General features: G+C 33.2%; 1 protein-coding gene across 2 annotated transcripts in view; it reads left to right on the forward strand.

Moving 5' to 3' along the window:
- The window catches only part of PIK3C2G (phosphatidylinositol-4-phosphate 3-kinase catalytic subunit type 2 gamma), a 345,203-nt gene that overhangs the window by 47,592 nt on the left and 278,731 nt on the right, over positions 1-18,880 (forward strand). For both annotated transcript variants that reach the window (XM_026502333.4, XM_057319037.1), the window contains exons 6-7: positions 9,267-9,369; positions 14,844-14,914. In XM_026502333.4, the coding sequence (XP_026358118.2) occupies positions 9,267-9,369; positions 14,844-14,914 (174 nt within the window). The remainder of the gene's footprint in view (positions 1-9,266; positions 9,370-14,843; positions 14,915-18,880) is intronic.

An 18,880-nucleotide genomic window follows, 5' to 3' on the forward strand; every position in this document is an offset into this window, starting at 1 on the left:
TTTTTCTTAAATAAAGGAATTAGCTAAATAGTATGTGAATTGCATAGTATTTCAAATTAGCCAGTATCATCTTAACGAGGTCTAATGGCATTATTTTAAGTTTAGTTCTTTAAAGTCTAAAGAATGTTTCTCCTCTGGAGATTTGTGGGAAAAATAATGAAACCTGGAAATGGGATAAGATCTGTATTTTTGCTTTTCTTGAGTTGGTGACTGTATAACAAATTTTGCACACCATTACTCCAAAATAACTCCCTAGAGTTTAGTATACATTTTTGCAAAGGACACAAAGTTCCACATTCACTGATGTGTTTCTTCCCTATTTACTTTCTATCTTCCTTACCTTTATTTATTTAAATTGTTGTGCTAGTATTTGTCTTTGTGAATGCACAGCTTAAAAGAGGGCATTGTAAACTTGAAAGTTGTTATAAAACATTTCCTCTAGATTAAAAAAAATTGAATTTTAAAAAGTATGTGTACTGTATATGTAAAGAAATACAACCATATTCAAGTGAAGAGCCATGAGGGATACTTGCCTTTTTGCAAGCTGGAGGGAATTCTTAAGAAAAAATGGGGCATCTGAAAAGAAAGGTTTAGATTTCTTAGGTGCAGCTCTCTCTTGAATTGTAGCTGCTGGTATCAATATGTCCCATAGAGGGCCCCTATTCAAAACCATGACCCTCGTCTACTAACCACCCTATGGCTGTGAGCCCATGTTTTAGAATTTAACCTATGCTTGTCTCTCTACATCATGAAGTTTAACTTTTCCTATTCATGGTTCCCCTGAAAGCAAAATAACAATAAAGTTGAGGAACACTGATTGAGGGAAACAATATACCACTGATCTTTATCTATGCTGAGTAGCAAAAAGTAACACTTTAAGCATAAATCCAGGGTGTTTTCATTGGTTACAAAACTTACTAGAATTAAAGATTATGATAGATGTAACATCATCAACATTTTTAAGTGAAAATACAAAAGGAATATGTGTGTGTGCAGAATACACACACATAAGTATTTGAAAAATATTCTCTGGTGTGCTACAGTATTATTAATATTTTAATATTTTGTTATATTCACCTTACATCACTTAGTCAACCTAACTATTAAAAGGCAGCTTAACTGTTGAATTTCCTTAAAGAAGTACTTTAATAGCTCTCAGCAATCCTGGCTTTCAATATTTATAAAATCAAATGGACATACTTTTTTTCCCTACATATGACTATAATATTTCACAAGCATCTCTGTGACTACTTCATACACATAAGAATGGAGAATATTTAAACCTAACTAGGTTATCCTATTTAAAAAAGGATACATGTTTATTTCAATAAAAGAATAATGTTTGTAAATGGGAATTTACAAGGAGTGCCTAGCCTGCTGGGAATCAATATTTGTAGGTCCAACATTACTTACAATGTCTTTTTTTTTTTTTTGCCCATAAGATAAATTTGAAGTATTTGCATACCATTTTTTGGTGCTAAGGTCAATAGTTTCTCTTTATATAAACATACTGCTCTAGAAATACTTTAAAATAACATGAGCTACTTATGAATAGGAAATAGGAGTAATTATGTACAAGGATTCATCTTTCTGGTGTTCATCTTAAATGACAGGTATACTCATAACAGTTCCTAAGATAGTAGCTAAGAACACATAGTTGGAATCAAAGATTTGTCAAGGGAATAAATAAATGGATGTGCAGAATTTTGATTTTCTAGTATATATGAAGAAAAAATCTAAACTTTTCATTGTATCATAAAGATTCAGTCTTAGATTAACTTAGTTTAACAGTCTTAATTTTTTTACATGATCGTTAAATAAAACTACTAAGACCCCATATTTGAAATATTACCAGATTGAGACAAACATCTGCTGTGTATAATCTGAAGTAGATAATTCCAATGTTCACATTATAAGTGTAGTAATACCTAATGTGCCCTTTTCTCTTAGTGCTCAAATCCGGTTCTCCAATATTACCCATCTTAGTGGCGATGTTTTTTGTTTCTTTCTCTTGGTATGGTAGGCTTTCTTCCTATCTTTTCTGATACCCAGATTCATCAAACACTAATTGCTTTTTCCTTATTCCATTTACTCATTAAATTCTATATACAAACCTTCTTTTTATTCTTTAATGCTTTGTTTTCTTTTTGTCTCTTCTCTTTCATTCCCCCTAGATAAGGCTCTGTCCAGTGGAAATGTAATGTGGGCCACATAATTATTTTAAGTTTTCTACTAGCCACTTTAAAAACATAAAAAAAGAAACTGGTAAAAAATAAGTTTTAATAAAATATTTTACTTATTTAACTCAAATATTTTATTTAATGAAAATAGAATCATTTCAACATGTAATCAAAATTTTTAAAATATTGAGATGTTTTATATTCCTTTTCTGTGCTAAATCTTCAATATTCAGTACGTTTTTATGCTTAGAGCACATCTTAATTCAGACTATTCATATTTTAAGTGTTCAGCAGTCACATGTGCCTAATGGTTACCATATTGGATAGCATAGCCCTAGATCATCACAAACAAATTGACCAAAATGGTGGTCTTGCCAAGTAGAATGATGGCAAAGTGGTGAATAGCAGTCTATAGCTCTTAGAAAGCATTATGGTTATTGGTCTTAATCTTAAGTAACAATCCTAGCACAATAATAGTTTCTGTTCTTGCTAACATACATAAAAAGGACTGTTAGTATTTTTAAAATGATATCTGAAAAAAAATGAGGTACTGAGTACAATCTCAATATAACATGTTCTGTAACATAAATTAGCTTATCCATAGAAGTCACCTTAATACATGTAAAACATTCTGGCATGTTAATGTTTTGTTCCACTAAAAACAGTAGCTAAAAGCAAAGTACACAGGAAGCTGCTGGGGGTGACAGTATTGTACACGGTGACCAGTGACCATGCACAAAACATGCATTTTTTTTTCTCAACTCAGTCTCAGGCTCTGTCTTGAAAATGCTTACTGCAGAATTTTCCAGTTTTTGTGCCTTTTGCTCTTACCTCTGTATTTAGAAGCATCAAAGGTTTCTTATATCCTCCTCCAACCAAACTAAGACTTTTTTAAAAGCCAACTCTTTTATTTACTATGATATTTCCTTATATTTTTTGGAAATTAGATGCATCTTTTTACAATTTTTCTTTTATTTAAATTCAATTAATTAACATATAGTGTATTATTAGTTTCAGACATAGGTTTCAGTGATTCATCAGTTGCATATAGCACCTAGTGCTCATTACATCAAATGCCCCCCTTAATGCCCATCACTCAGTTACCCCATCCTCCCACCCACCTCCCCTCCAGCAATCCTCAGTTTGCTTCCTATAGTGAAGAGTCTCTTATGGTTTTTCTCTCTCTCTGATTTTGTCTTATTTTATTTTCCCCTCCCTTCCCCTATGATCCTCTATTTTATTTCTTAAATTCTGCATTAGTAAAATCATATAATTGTCTTTCTCTGATTGACTTATTTCTCTTAACATAATACCCTCTAGTTCCATCCATGTCATTGCAAATGGTAAGATTTCATTTTTTGATGGCTGAGTAATATTCCATTGTATATATATATATACACACCACATCTTCCTTATCCATTCATCTGTCGATAAACATCTAGGCTCTTTCCATAGTTTGGCTGCTGTGGACATTGCTGCTGTAAACATTGGGGTGCAGGTGCTCCTTCAGATCACTACATTTGTATCTTTGGGGTAAATACCTAGCAGTGCAATTGCTGGGTCATAGGGTAGCTCTATTTTCAACTTTTTGAGAACCTCCATACTGTTTACCATCTTGCATTCCCACCAACAGTGTAAGAGGGTTCCCTTTCTCCATATCTCGCCAACATTTGTCATTTCCCAACTTGTTAATTTTAGCCATTCTGACTGGTGTGAGATTGGTATCTTATTGTGGTTTTGATTTGTATTTCCCTAATGCTGAGTGATGTTGAGCATTTTTTCATGTGTCTGTTGGCCATTTGTATGTCTTCTTTGGAGAAATGTCTGTTCATGTCTTCTGCCCATTTCTTGACTGGGTTATTTATTTTTTTGGGTGTTGAGTTTGATAAGTTCTTTATAGATCTTAGATACTAGCCCTTTATCTGATAAGACATTTGCAAATATCTTCTCCCTTTCTGTTGGTTGGTTTTTGGTTTTGTGGACAGTTTCCTTTGCTGGTCAAAAGCTTTTTATCTTGATGAAATTCCAAGAGATCATTTTTGCTTTTGTTTTTCTTGCCTTTGGAGACAGGTCTAGCAAGAAGTTGCTTTAAAACCGTGCTGATGTTTTTATTATGATTTGTATATGTGTGTCCATGTGTGTTCTGGTTAGAGATCCGTATTGATTTGAGTGGTGTCTTCCAACCCTATTTTCCCAAGAGACCTGTTATTTTTAGCCCACAATTTGCAAAACACTTCACTGCCACCTTATATAAAAAGAAAGATGTGGAAAAAAGAAAGGAAAAAAAAGAAACACGTGTATCATATTATACCAGGAATGCCTGAATCTATAAATAAATTTTAAGTGTGCTATTTTTACTCCAAGTATTTATGTTCTAATGTCTGGTCTTATTTTGTCAAACCCAGTGTCTTTGTTTGCAAAATGAGAGATCTGGGCCAGAACTGTTCTTTTCCAGTTTTTGAGATCTTTCTTCATGCAAAATCATACATGATACCCCCATAATTAGAATCATAATTAGATATCTTCAGGACTGATTAATATACTAAAATGCAAATCTACCCACCAGCCCACCAAAATTCTCATGAAACGACAGGAAAAAATATTACTAAAAAACCTCCTGGTAAAACAAGAACAGTGACAGCATGGGAAGGATGAAACAATTGCAAGGGGATTGTGGAGCTCCTAGATAAGATGTCAAAAGATATTTAAAATAGGAGGGACTTGGAACATTGATTTGACAGCTTTATAAAAAACAAGACAATTTCCTAAGGAATGATGAGCTTTCAAAATTAGCTCAAGGAGCGATGTATAAAAGTAAGAAAACAATGAGCAGTGTGGAGTGTAAAGTTAGTTTTCGGCAAATTGCACCAAACCTTCAGGGACTAGAGATTTTCCAATTAAGTAAACTATTCCAGGACAGAGAAAAGGTATATGCAGTTTACAAGGCTGGCCTAATTGTGATGCCTAAAACAAATAAAGGTAATAAAATGTTAAAATTATAGGCCTATCTAAATTTTGATATATGCATAAAAAACTTAAAAAACTGCAAATTAAATCTGCTAGTGGGACAAATCTACACAAAAATGTAAAGATAATTATACATTAGGAAAATCTATCAGTGAAATCAGTATATTAACACAATTCAAGAAAAAAAATGATCTCAATATGATGCCACCCGATAGATACAGAAAACCTCTCTGATAAAATTTGAAATTTATTTATAATTTTTTAAAACCATTAACAAAATAGAACACAAAAAGTACACAGCAGGAATACACAGCAAATATCATATCCAACTGTTAATCATTTGAGGTATTTCCTATAAGCAAGAAAATGATAAGGGTGTCTACTATCATTACTACTATTCAGGAGTGTTCCAGACAACAGGAAGCAAAAGTATTGGGAAGCAATAGATAAAAGTGTAATTATTTTAAAAGAATATAATTTTCAACTTATCCAAAATAATCAACTGAAAAACCATTAGATATTACAGCAGGATTCCACAAGCTAAGTCAACACATAAAATCAATTAATAAATATGAAAAAAAACCCTCCGACTTATAATAGAACAGAATCTATAAAATATCTTGCAAAAAGCATAATATGTGTAGTGATGACCTGAAAGAAAACTAACACTTTACTCAAGGGCATAAAAGAGAATTAGAGTGCATGTAAAAATATACTTATCCTTGAAAAGAAGATTCAATATTATAAAAATACCAATTCTTCTTACATAATCCCATAAATTAAATATAAGTCAACACTATATTAGCATTTTCTCCTTAGCAGTGGCACACTAATTCTAAAATTGTTCTGGAAGAGAAACTGTGCAAAAATAGATACTATAATTTTTTTAAATGGTGACTTTCATTTCCACACTTCAAAATATGCTAGAAAATTATATAACTGAAGCAATTTGGTATTGGCATAGGAATAGATGTATAGATTAATGGAATATTTAGAGTCCAGAAACAGATCAGATATTTATGAAAGCTGGTCATGTGATAAATATAATAGGTCAGAGATGAAAAGATGTCCTCATTAAAGATGTTCCAGAAAGTTGCCCTTATGTAGGAAAAATGTCCAAAATTGGAGTTATACGTCATTCTTTACTTAACAAATGCATTCCAGATAGATTGTATATAAGGACATAAGTATAAAGAACAAAAAAGAAAGTGTTGCTATGAAAAAAATTAGGTTGAATTCTTTATAGATAATTGATAAAGAGGAATCATTAAAAACTAGTACTGCTGGATTAAATGTGGAAGAAACAACTTTAAAAGATTAGAGCAATAATTATAAAAATCTAAACCAATTTTTTATTCAGGTTGTTCTTCAATTCCAAGTATATGCTCTTTATAAAGAAGGTGGAACTAGAAGTTAGAGATAATTACTTACAAGTTTAGTTTATGCCATAAAGAATCAATAAAGGTGTAATCAACAGACCTGCATCCTATATCAAAGGCTTTCTGTACTATGATACCAAAACTTAGGCGATTGAGAGTCTATTTACGTACTTTTAGTTAAAAATAAAATGTTCTAAGACATCTTTTTTATAATTCCAGTCTCTACCTTTGTTTTATTTACACTTTTCTCGATCTCATCAGTTAAGTGATAAGAGAATATGGAACTAAAATTCAAAATGGTCTCTAATTGGGCAATTGGAGGGCAATGGGAGAGAAATGAACTGAAGTCATATTTAGGCTCTAAGGCTTATTTGAGAGTGTGATATACACAGTGCTTAAATTGAGGTTACAATGGAAAATACCTGATACATGTTATTTAAAAATTACGTAACCATTGGAAGATTAAAACTATATTTATCTCACAAGCATCTAAAGATAAAGAAGAGATTCAAAGAAGTCAATCTCAACAAATGAAGGAAAACAATAAAAAAAATTATAGTTAATATAAACCAATGGTAACAAAGCAGAAGGCACTGCCTATGAGTGAGATACTTTAAATTTTCTGATTATAAAGCAGTCTCAGAGAATGAGTTAAAAGACATTTAACTATGGGCTAGAGATAGAGCTAAAATAAAATGATTTCATTTTTAACAGAAATATATATGTACTTGGCCACTTATTCTGGCTTATGAAAGAAGTGCCATAAACTCTGAGTAATTGTTATTCTGGAAAAGGGAAAGAGGAGAATTTTTTTATCTGTTTTGTTTTTTACAGTTTACTGCAATTCAAACGTTTTCCATGAGACCACATTCCCATAAGGTAACTAAAAAAAATGGAAAGATGAGTTATAGGGGAAAAAGGAGACTTGCAAAATCTGATAATTATCCAAAATCTGATAATTACTCAGATCTTGCCATACACACATACACATACCCAGAGTGAGGCAAAGATAAGGGAAGAATTAGATCCTACTTTTAGAAAGGGGTAGAATTGGCAGATTAAGTAAATGAAAATATAGGCTGTCCAGTTAAATTTGAATTTCAAAGTTTTAAATTATATATCAAATATTACATGACACATACCTATACTAAAAAAATTACTCACTATTATCCGAAATTAGTATTTATCAGCTATCTTCTATTTTATCTGGAAGCCCTAGTAAGGGGTATACATGCATACAGGTGGGTGAAGAAAAAAAAGTTATTTCAAGAAAGCAATAACCATATCTGAGGCTGAAGTCACTAGACTGAGGTCCGTTGTCTGGACTTCAACACACTGAGGAATGGAAATACTGATAGCAGGGTGGGCCACTACTTTTAAGCTGTCCCAGGATAGGAATAAGAAAACAGGACTCTAAGCGTGGAAAGAGGATTTGGTGGTGGGGGATGAAAGGAGAGGAACTTGAATCCATGTGAGAATATGAAGAATGTCCTTGGAGCAGAACTTGGGTGATGAGGAAGGCAGGAGCTCAAGTAATACACATGCCATGCCTTATGTTTAGACTAGAGGTAGTAATAACTCAAGGAGCAATATAGAACTCCTGGAGAGCACTGGGACAGAAATCTAATAGGGGGAAGGGGCATAGGGTGTAGAACACATGTTGTGAATACTAACATTCACCATTTTGACAAGTGGATAGGTGTTTTCTTAAAAAAATAACAATTGTCAAAATAAGAACATTTACAGAAAATTTAGTAGCTATCAACAGAGTAATGCTTTATTTTCCTGCCATTGTTGAGAATAAGTGGTCCCAAATATTTAGTGAATTTTCCAGATAAATTAATATATCACCTTAACGGCCTCAAACGTTTTAACATGTTATTTTTTTCTTCTGAAGCCCTTCATATATTTAATTAAGATCCTTAAACAAAGTACATTAACAAATTCATCCTTTTTAATGACTCTTACAGAGGGAGAGAAGGGAGGAAGGAAGGAAGGAAGGAAGGAAGGAAGGAAGGAAGGAAGGAAGGAAGGAAGGAAGGGAGGGAGGGAGGGAGGGAGGGAGGGAGGGAGGAAGGGAGGAGGAAAGTAAGTAGGAAGGGAGGAAGGGAGGAAGAAAGAAAAATTATGCCGTTAGAAATTTCTGAAATATGTAGGGATATTTTTTTCTGTTTAATCTGCTCATCAACACTTTGATGTAGATATTAATAATATCAATTTTAAAAAATGTATATTGAGTTTCAGATAGTTTAATTGGCCTGCCTGTCATGGAGCTAGTAAATCTGTCTCTAAAGCCTATGACATTTCCACCTCACTGCTCCACTTCCTTGATACAGTGGTCCCCACATATTCTTTGTGGCATCAGTTAGACCTCCCAGAAGCATGTTGTCCTCACCTTTGAGATGGCTAGATAAAACTAACTCTGAATATGCAGAATATTCTTTATTATAATTTATGTCCATTCTAAAGGTATCTAATCATTTTCTAAATTGATGTACTTGAAAAATAATTGTAATATCTTAATAACTATAATATTTTAAATTGTCATTTAAAAATGAATATGAGGATATATTTTTAAATAAATATATAAAACTAAGGCTATATATAAAAATTTACCAGACTAAATTCCAAAAAAAAAAAAAAAAAGAAAAGGAACGAAGTCAATGAAGTCAGAGAGGAAAACATACACTTTGGGGCATTATGGGAGGAAATAACTATATTCATTTTCTTTCTCCTTTAGTGATTACTCTTTGGGGAGCCACAAAATATTTCAGAAAGATAAATCTGTTATTCAACTTAATCTGCAGAAAAATGGGGAAGTTCCAGGAAAGTTATCTCGAAAGGTAAGATTTTCTTAGCATTGGTTTTAATTTGCAAGCTAATCATTTTAAGGACAATATTCTTGTCTTTATGGATTGTTGACAATTTGGAATTACATAGCTTAATGAATACATGTTCATTTAAGTATATTTACCTAAACATAATAAAATATTTATCTAAATGCCTGTTAATGATTTAGACTGAAGCAATCACATGAACACATTACTGCGACCTTAGCATAATAGCAAATCAATTGGTCTCTTGGAAAAATCATTTATGAGAAACTTATTAAGATTATTACATTCATACTATCCATGAAGCCACTAGGAAGTGAACAGAACAAAAAATGTGAAGGGGAAACCACTGAAGAAAGAAAAATAACACAACTCTCATTCTATTTGAAGCCTGTTTATGTCAGTGTCAACACAGTTTAAATCAGGACAGATTAATATTCATAATATATATAATAAAACAACCTCAAAAGGGATTACTGTGCTTTAAAGACACAATTTCATGCTGTTAGATATGAATTTTATTCCCTATATGATGTCTTGAGTTATTTCAAACCCAAATTGCACAGTAAGCAATGAACTTTGATATTTTGGCAGCTTTCTCTGTAGAATCTTCCAATTACCTGCTTTAAGCAAAAATCCCATCACCCTGTCATTTACATCTGATAGCAGATTTCCAGTGCGTGACTCTTTTTTTTTTCTAGTCTGAGGTGTTTCATCATAAAAAGTGTCAGGTGGTGCATTAGGTTGCAATATATCTACGTGGAATATAACATAATGAGGCCAAAAGAGAGTTGTTTAGAAAAATCTTTTGGAACAGGTACTCAGCTCAGCCAGTGTTGACAGCTCCAGGGCTATGCATCTGAAATCTCCACAGAGAAACATTATAAAGTACAACTAATACTCTCAGTATTAATATATCCTAAGAGTCTTCAAATTGTCCTCAATGTTTTGGAAAAAGCTGAAATCATCACGTTTCATTTCAACACAGGGGAAGAGAAAACGTCTGATTAGAATTTCTATTCTCCCTGAGAACTTTCATGTTGCTGAAAAATAACTTACTTCATTGGTAGTAATTCACAAATCCCTAGCATTTCAGTTTCATGTAAATTAAGGTTTATATTTAAATACATTTAACACCACTACTGGGATACAACGTGTACTGACATATATTTTATGTCTGAGAATTAACATTTCTATTAATCTTCACAATAATTCTATGCGACAAATACTACTAAAAAATAATGAAACTGAATCACAGGGAGCTCCATGACTTTCCCCAGATCATATTCATGGGACTAGTAAGTAAGCAGAAGAGGTTGGGTTTGAATCCAGTCAGTCTCCATAGCCCATATTTTTTGCTATCAATTTATATGACAAGCACACTTAGGATTTAGATGTGACTGAATGCAAAAGGTTTAGATGTGACTTTCAGCACAACTGGTAAAATTATATATATATATATATATATATATATATATATATATATATATAAACATATATTAACATAAATATATATTTTGTTTTTTTAGAGAAAGAATGAGTAGGGGAGGGGAAGAAGGAGAGGAAGAGAGAGAATCTTAAACAGGCTCCACTCCCAGCACTGAGCCTAATGTGGGGCTTGATCTCAAGACCCTGAGATCATGACTTGAGCCGAAATCAAGAGTCAGGCATTTAACTGACTGAGCCACCCAGGTGCCCCTTGTTTTGTTTTCCACAGCTATTTCACTTACCCCAAAGTCTGCGACATCATAGGTGTTTACATGTATTAACTCACAACAGCTCAAGAGCAAAAAAAAGGGATAGTTACTATTATTTTCCTTTTTAAAATGGAAGTACTGAAAATTCAAACCAGTAACTGAATGGCCTAAAGTTTCATAGTTAGTAAATAAGGGAGATGGGATTTGAGAAAATCTAGCCTGGTGACAGGTCTCCCTATAACATAATGCCAACCAATTAAGTATCTTTGGGGTGTTGTCATATGTTTTTGGGACAAGCATATAGTCACTTCTGGGTGTAAAGTGTATAATTGTCACTAGAAACACCTGTTTTTCGATGTGTCATTTGGATCATAGCAGGAATTAAGTTACATGGTTGCCTTTTTTAAGCTTCAACTCACAAACTTTACTTCCTACAGTGAGTATCACCATCTCTTGGCTAATTCAACAATTTACAGGTAAAGAGTATAAATGCTTTTTCTCATCCACAACTTTTCCTAGCACTAACACTGCTATTTAAAAATAGATAATATGCTTGATGACACAGATTTATATATATATTCTTCATTCATTCGAAATATTAGCTATTAAACTGTTGTGTACTAGGCCCTACTCTAATGTTAGTTAGAGTGCTGAACAAAATCAACGAGATCCCAGTCTTCATAGGGCTTAGTGTCCAGGAGATTCAATCTGCTCTGACTAGCAATTAAAGAGTAGTGGTGGCCTCCATATAGACTATCAGAAAGGCATTCCATGTCTCTATCTCCCCAAATCCTGGTTCTTGAAGGATTTTTTTTTTTTTAGCATCATATTTCCAAAGAGAAGATATTACATTTTATTAAAATCTATAAGGATTTACTTTCAGATACCATGCTAAGTACATTACATATATGATCTAAAAATAATTAATTCAATAAATATTTATTAAATAAATTTACATGCCATATTTAATACTTGCCTTTGAGAATCTCATATGTGAAGAAATAGGTTAGTGAACCTACTTAAAATTCAGAATTATGACTTAGAAAACATGTATACACAGATTGATACTTATTTGTTCACTGAACAAATGATAATTGAGCACCTACTTATACCAGGCACTCTTCTAAACACTGGAGATACAGCAACAAACAAGACATCTCATTACTTATTCTAGAATGCAGAGTTCTCATCCTAGTAAAGAAGATATGCAATAAACAAATATACATTTAAAAGTCTGATAGACTTAGGGGCGCCTGGATGGCTCAGTTGGTTGAGTATCCGACTCCTGGTTTGGGCTCAGGTCATGATCTCATGGGTCATTGGATCAAGCCCCACCAAGGGCTCTACTCTCAGCGGGGAGTCTGCTTGAAGATTCTCTCCCTCTGCCCGTTCCCCCACTTGTGCACATGCTCACATGCATTCTCTCTCTCTAAAGTAAAATAAAATAATTATTTTTAAAAAGTCTGAGAGAGATACTTGTTTTGAAAGAAAAGATAACTATACTTTTAAAGCCTAGGGTAGGAACACCTGAGACAGATGAATATGACGGGCTAGTTGTGGTGATTATTTTTATGTATAAATCCTAGAACATATAGACCCAGTTATTTTAACCTTATAAAATAAAGAGTGTTAAATTTACTGATTTGGCAACTTGTTTAAAAACAGATTCTGGATTCATACTGCCAAATTCAAATGTCTGCTCTTGGACAAATGCTTATATTCACCCTAGTTTTCTGGTTAAGAAAAATGTGAATAATAATACATATCTAATATGGTTATTATTAGAACTTAATTGAGAAATGTAAATGAAGAGCTTAAATCAGTGCCTGTGCCTAATCAGGACTACAGAAGTATCAATTATTGATGTAATAAAATTAGGGTGTTAGACTAGATGGTATTTTAGCCTTTTACTATTAAAAACTCTATATGGAAAGGAGAGACTGACTGGTCTCCTCTCTTGATTCTATTGTTTAACATAGTGTCAAAATTCTCTAGGATTTTCATAATTTTAGCTGTATAAAAACATTTATAAACAATTATATTTTCTTTCCAGTAACATAACATAAAATGGCTTATGGTATTCTTTCTTTATAATACTAGGAACATAATGATGACTGTCATTCATTAAATTTATTGACACCATTGCCTTACAGTAAATAGAGTTCTCTAATTGTACAAGCATATTGCAAAGCTCAATTCATCTCAGATGTCTTTCCTATTTTAAACTTGTTTGTGTTACACTGAAATATGGTAATTTAATTCTTGTTCCATGAGATTATTCATAAAATACATTGACAGTCCTTAGAAATCTTTCTAGATTTCAAAATTTTATAATCCCTATCCTGATTAGATGTGTGTAACTGAGTCTTTTATAAAAAAAAGTTGTTCTGTATCTCTCTCAAATTTGATAAGTATTGCCAACATTGTTGATATTAATCATAAAATCAAGATTTCTTTCTAGCTCAAGAAAACATTCATGGAACACATACAACAGTAGATTTTTCATATAAAAAGGCAAAAAAAAGACACCTTGATTTTTTCCTTAAGATGAAGGGATGGCCTTCAGCTTTGGAGAAAAATAAAGTGTACAATATATTCCATGGACAACTGTTCAAACCTGTTCTCCAGACTTTTGAGCTCCTTTAAATAAAAAATACTTTTCTTGTAAGTGACAATATGACAAAGGCCAATTTCTCCCTAAAAAGCATCTCTGGAAGCCAAGTAAAGTGGTTTTAAAATGAACATGATTATGCTATACAGAAAGATGCAAATAAGTCATTATTTATATGCTTGCTTTGGTTTTAACTTCAGAAAGAGGTTTCTTTTCTTCTGCTGAAAGCGTTTCTTTTCTGTAGCATGCATTCTAAGCATTGTATTATAGGAATGCCTTAATCTCTCCATGTAACTGCTTCCTTACTCTTCCCCACAAAACCACCCAACAAAAATATTAATATACCTTTGATCTTAGGCCATATAAAAGTTTTCCTTCTGATGTTTTCTGTCAGGAGCTCTAATAGGCAGTTTTAAAAATAGATTGTATATTAACATACAAGATTACATGCACTCCAGGCATTTAGGGACTCACTCAGCTCCCAAACTTAACAGCTGTGTGTCATGAAATAGTGCCATTATGAGGGTCTATATCGCATTCTCCCTTTCAGACTTGCATAGGATTTTCATAAGTGCCTGTTGCAGAAGAGCTAACTGAGGAGTTGTGGGGTGTGTGTGTGTGTGTATGTGTGTGTGTTTGCGTGTTTATGCATATGGACCACACAACTGATATTTTATGATGAGTTAGTTTCTGGTCATCTTGGGATAACACACATGCCTACTGATAACTCTTACACTAATATTTGGGAGGCAAGATGTGGTAAAGTTGAAAAATGGAGTTCATTCCTAGTCTGCCAGCCAATCTGGCAAGCTGTTGAGTCATACTGCCATGGCATCCCCAGCCTAATCGTAAAGAAACTGTGCATGTATGTGAAAGAACTAGTGTCTGCCAAACTGCCTTCCTGTTAGGAGAACTTAATGTTTGAACTTGGTGATGCCAGGATGTTTTTCAAGTGTCCTTGAGGTTTATCCTCAACCAAAGCTCAGTTTTCTGATTCACTTTTTGGAAAGAATGCTTACAGAGTTAAGAAGAGTCTTTAAAACAAAATATTAAAATGATGAATGAGGGTTATCAAAAGAGGTGAATAAAATGACAGCAGGAAGTTACAGACCTATTTTTATCTGGTACTCATTCCTATTCACTCTATAAATATTAATATATTCTGCTGTCTACAGCATGAAGATGACCACAGTCAGTTTTATCTGAACCAACTTCTAGAATTTATGCATATTTGGAAAGTATCCAGGTAAGATACTTTATTTTGTTCCAAGACTACTTTCTGACTGAGTTCTCAAGTGCCAAATCACAATATTTTTCAGTTGATTGTAAAAACTGTCCTTTCACTAGTACCGTGGAAGCTCTTGTACTTTTAATAGGTATCTCCCTTTGGCAAATTTTGTTAATAATTATCTATTCTTCACAGCTATTCAGATACATTTGAAGAGCTGCTAACACCTTCCAGAACAATCTAACATTCATTTTAAAATCTCTCTGCTACTCGTTATTACATTTTCAAGGATTTTTTTTCTCATTCATTTTGTGAATTTGAGTGTGCATGTGTCACTGAGCTCTTTGTATAATTGAATTTCCATACTTTGAAAGTCAAAACCTCCTGCTTTAAATTTCTTTCTTGAACTCCCTGAAAATAATTGGTATATCATAAACAGAGGAGTGTGAATTCAAATTGGAAAACTCAAATGACAGTAAATGAACATATCCTAATTGATTCCGATATCTAAATGTATGCATGTATTATTTGAAAGAACAGACCCATCAGGAAGCTAAACTGGGAGAACATAGTAGTGCTACACTATGGGTTTATCTGGAATTAAAGTTGTTCTGAGCTGAATGAGTAAAAAATGGGGTATGGGACATATATTTCATTAATCTCTGAAGCAAACCCTGATATAAAAATATGAGTTAAAATTGTTCTTAGTGACTATTCACTTAGTGAATAGCTATCAATCACTTAGTGGAGTTATTATAAATTTTGCATACATTATATCATCTAATTCTCCCTACAACCCTGTGATAAGACACAGAATTTACTTCAGAATCAAAGAAACTAAAGTTCTAGAAGAGTAAATACCTTGCCTAAGGCCACTCAGTTCATTAGTGGTAGGACCAAAATTAGGTCTGCCTGAAATTTGCAAAGACGTTATTTTTTTTTAATTAAACTACTGTGTCTTTCCATATGTGCCTCTCTTTATTTCCCCCAAAATATTCGTCCTCAACAATAAAATCATAGAATGGGTACGGATAAGGAGGACTTTCAATATAACCTAATTTTTTATTTTATAGCTAATTTTTATTTTATTTTATAGCTAATTACATGAATCAGGTATAGGTTCCCATCAAAATGACATATTAATAAAGGCTGTAGTTTCCTTATTCCAAAATAAATTTATCAAAAAACAAACAAACAAACAACTGTAGAGAGACATCAAATCTTACAAATTCTTTAAAAAGTGAGAATTCCTTGGGAGACAAAGGATTGTTTTGAACTGGTTTGGTGGAGGGTTGTGACTTACATGTAGACAGCTGTTGCCTGGGACACAGAGAAACAAGGGGAGGCTAGGAGAAGAAGGTGAGAGCAAGGTAGTTTTCCTTCTGTTCCTGACTCACTCACCCTGCCATTGCCTGGCCCTTCACAGAAGACTGGTGACCTTGACCATTGTGCAGTATAGGTGTTCACAGGGTTAAATTAGGGCAAAGCAAGAGCTCTGCCACAGTGAATACTAGAGGAAACCTGACATGGACAGACTAGCCTCAGAATCTAACTCCTCCACACTTTCTCTTCAATCCCGGGGCAGTGCTGCTTATCCTCTGGTAAGGAAGCTAAAACACAGAAAAGTTCACGACTTTGTCAACCATCATACAGATAATTAATGCTCTAGCTAGGACTAAAATCAAATGTCTCTCAGTAAGTGTTCATTCCACTTCAATTGTATATATTGCATATAATTTTATAAGTATATATAAAATATTTATATATATGATACATATATAAATATAAATTTTGTATTTACATATAAAGTATACAGAATATATTTTTATTTTATATATAGTATTTTATATTGATACATATTATTTTATCTATAATGGCATTATATATATGTGTGTGTATATATATATGTATATATATGTTTATGTTTGTGTGTGTGTATATACATATTTATCCATTCATCCATTGATGGACATTTAGGTTGTATGTCTTGGCTATTGTGAATAATGCTGCAATGAACTTGGGAGTGCAGCTATCTCTTCAAGATAGTGATTTCATTTCCTTTGAACACAAGAAATGAGAATGCAGGGTGATATGTTAGTTCTGTATTTTTTTAATTTTTATTTTTTGAGGAACCTTCATATTGTTTTCCATAGCAGTTGTACCAATTTAAATTCCCAACAGTATACCAGGGTTCCCTTTTCTCCACAGTGTTGACAAGAGTCTTTTTGATAATAGCCATTCTAACAGGTGTGAGATGATATCTCATTGTGATTTTGATTTGTATTTCCCTGGTTAGCGATACTGTTCATGTACATGTTATTCAGATGCTTCTTGACTATTTGTAGATATTTTTTAGGAGAAAGGTCTACTCAAGTCCTCTATCCAAATTTTTTCATTGGATTTTTCACTATTGAGTTTTACATTTTAGGTATCAATCTCTCTCTTTTAAAGATTTTATTTATTTATTTGACAGAGAGAGAGAGAGACAGAGCACAAGCAGGGTGAGCAGTAGGCAGAGGGAGAGGGAGAAGCAGGCTCCCTACCAAGCAGGGAGCCCAACGGGGGCTCAGTCCCAGGACCCTGGGATCATGGCCTGAGCCAAAGGCAGATGCTTAATGGACTGAGCCACCCGGGTGCCCCTAGATATCAATCTCTTATCAGATATATGGTTTGCAAATATTTTCTCCCATAACCTAGGTTGCCTTTTCATTTTGTTCATTCTTTCCTCGCTGTGCAGAGCAAGACTTAAGGTTTAAGATAGGGGTGCAATTTCATTCTTTTGAATGAGAATATCCAGTTTTCTCAACACTATTCATTGAAGAGACTATCCTTTCCCCATTGATTATTCTTGGCTCCTTGTCAAATATTACTTGACCGTGTATGTGTAGGTTTATTTCTGGGCTCTCAAGTCTGTTTAATTGGACTATGTGACTATTTTTATATTGGTGTCATAATTCTTTTTATTTCCAAAGCTTTGTAATATAGTTTGAAATCAGGAAGTGTGATGACTTCAGATTTGTTTTCTTAAGATTGCTTTGGCTATTCAGGGTATCATGAGGTTCCATATTAATTTTAGGGTTGCTTTTCTTATTTCTGTGAAAAATGACATTGGAATTTTGATAAAATTATATTGAATGGGGTGCCTGGCTGGCTCAGTCAGTAGAGCATGAGACTACTGATCTCAGGGTCGTGAATTCAAGCCCCATGTTGGGTGCAATGCTTACTTAAAAATATATATATATAATGATATATATATATTGAACTATAGATGACTCTGAGTAATATGGACATTTTAACAATATTAACTCTTCTGGAAGCCTTTCTATTTATGTGTTTTCTTCAATTTCTTTCATCAATGTCTTATAGTTTTCAGTGTCATCAGATCTTTCACTTTCTTGGTTAAATTTATTCCTAAGTATTTTTTTATGCTATTGTAAGTGGGACTTTTTTCTTAATTTTCCAAAACTTTCATGTCAGTGTACAGAAACCTAACCGATTTGTACATATTGATCTTGCATCCTGAAACTATAGAATTCATTTATTAGTTCTAAGAGTCTTTTGGTGGAGTCTTCACAATTTTCTACATACAAGATTGCACCATCAACAAACAGACACAATTTTACTTCTCCCTTCCAGTGCGAATGCCTTTTATTTCATTTTCTTGCCTGATTACTCTAAGACTTCTAGTACTATGTTGTATAGGAGTGGTGAGAGTGGGAACTCTTATTTTGTTCCTGATTTTAGAGGAGGTACTTCCAACATCTCACCATTGAGAATGATGATAGCTGTGGGTTATCATACATGAACTTTATTACGTTGAGATATGTTTTTCTATACCCAATTTGTTGAAAGTGTTTATGAGAGGATGTTACATTTTTTCAAATGCTTTTTCTGCTTCTACTGAGATGATCAACGATTTGTCTTTCATTTTATTAATGTGCTCTATGTCACATTTATTGATTTGTGTAGTTAAGTCATCCTTGC

This window comes from Ursus arctos, unplaced genomic scaffold (assembly GCF_023065955.2).
Source record: "Ursus arctos isolate Adak ecotype North America unplaced genomic scaffold, UrsArc2.0 scaffold_26, whole genome shotgun sequence".
Lineage (NCBI taxonomy): Eukaryota > Metazoa > Chordata > Mammalia > Carnivora > Ursidae > Ursus > Ursus arctos.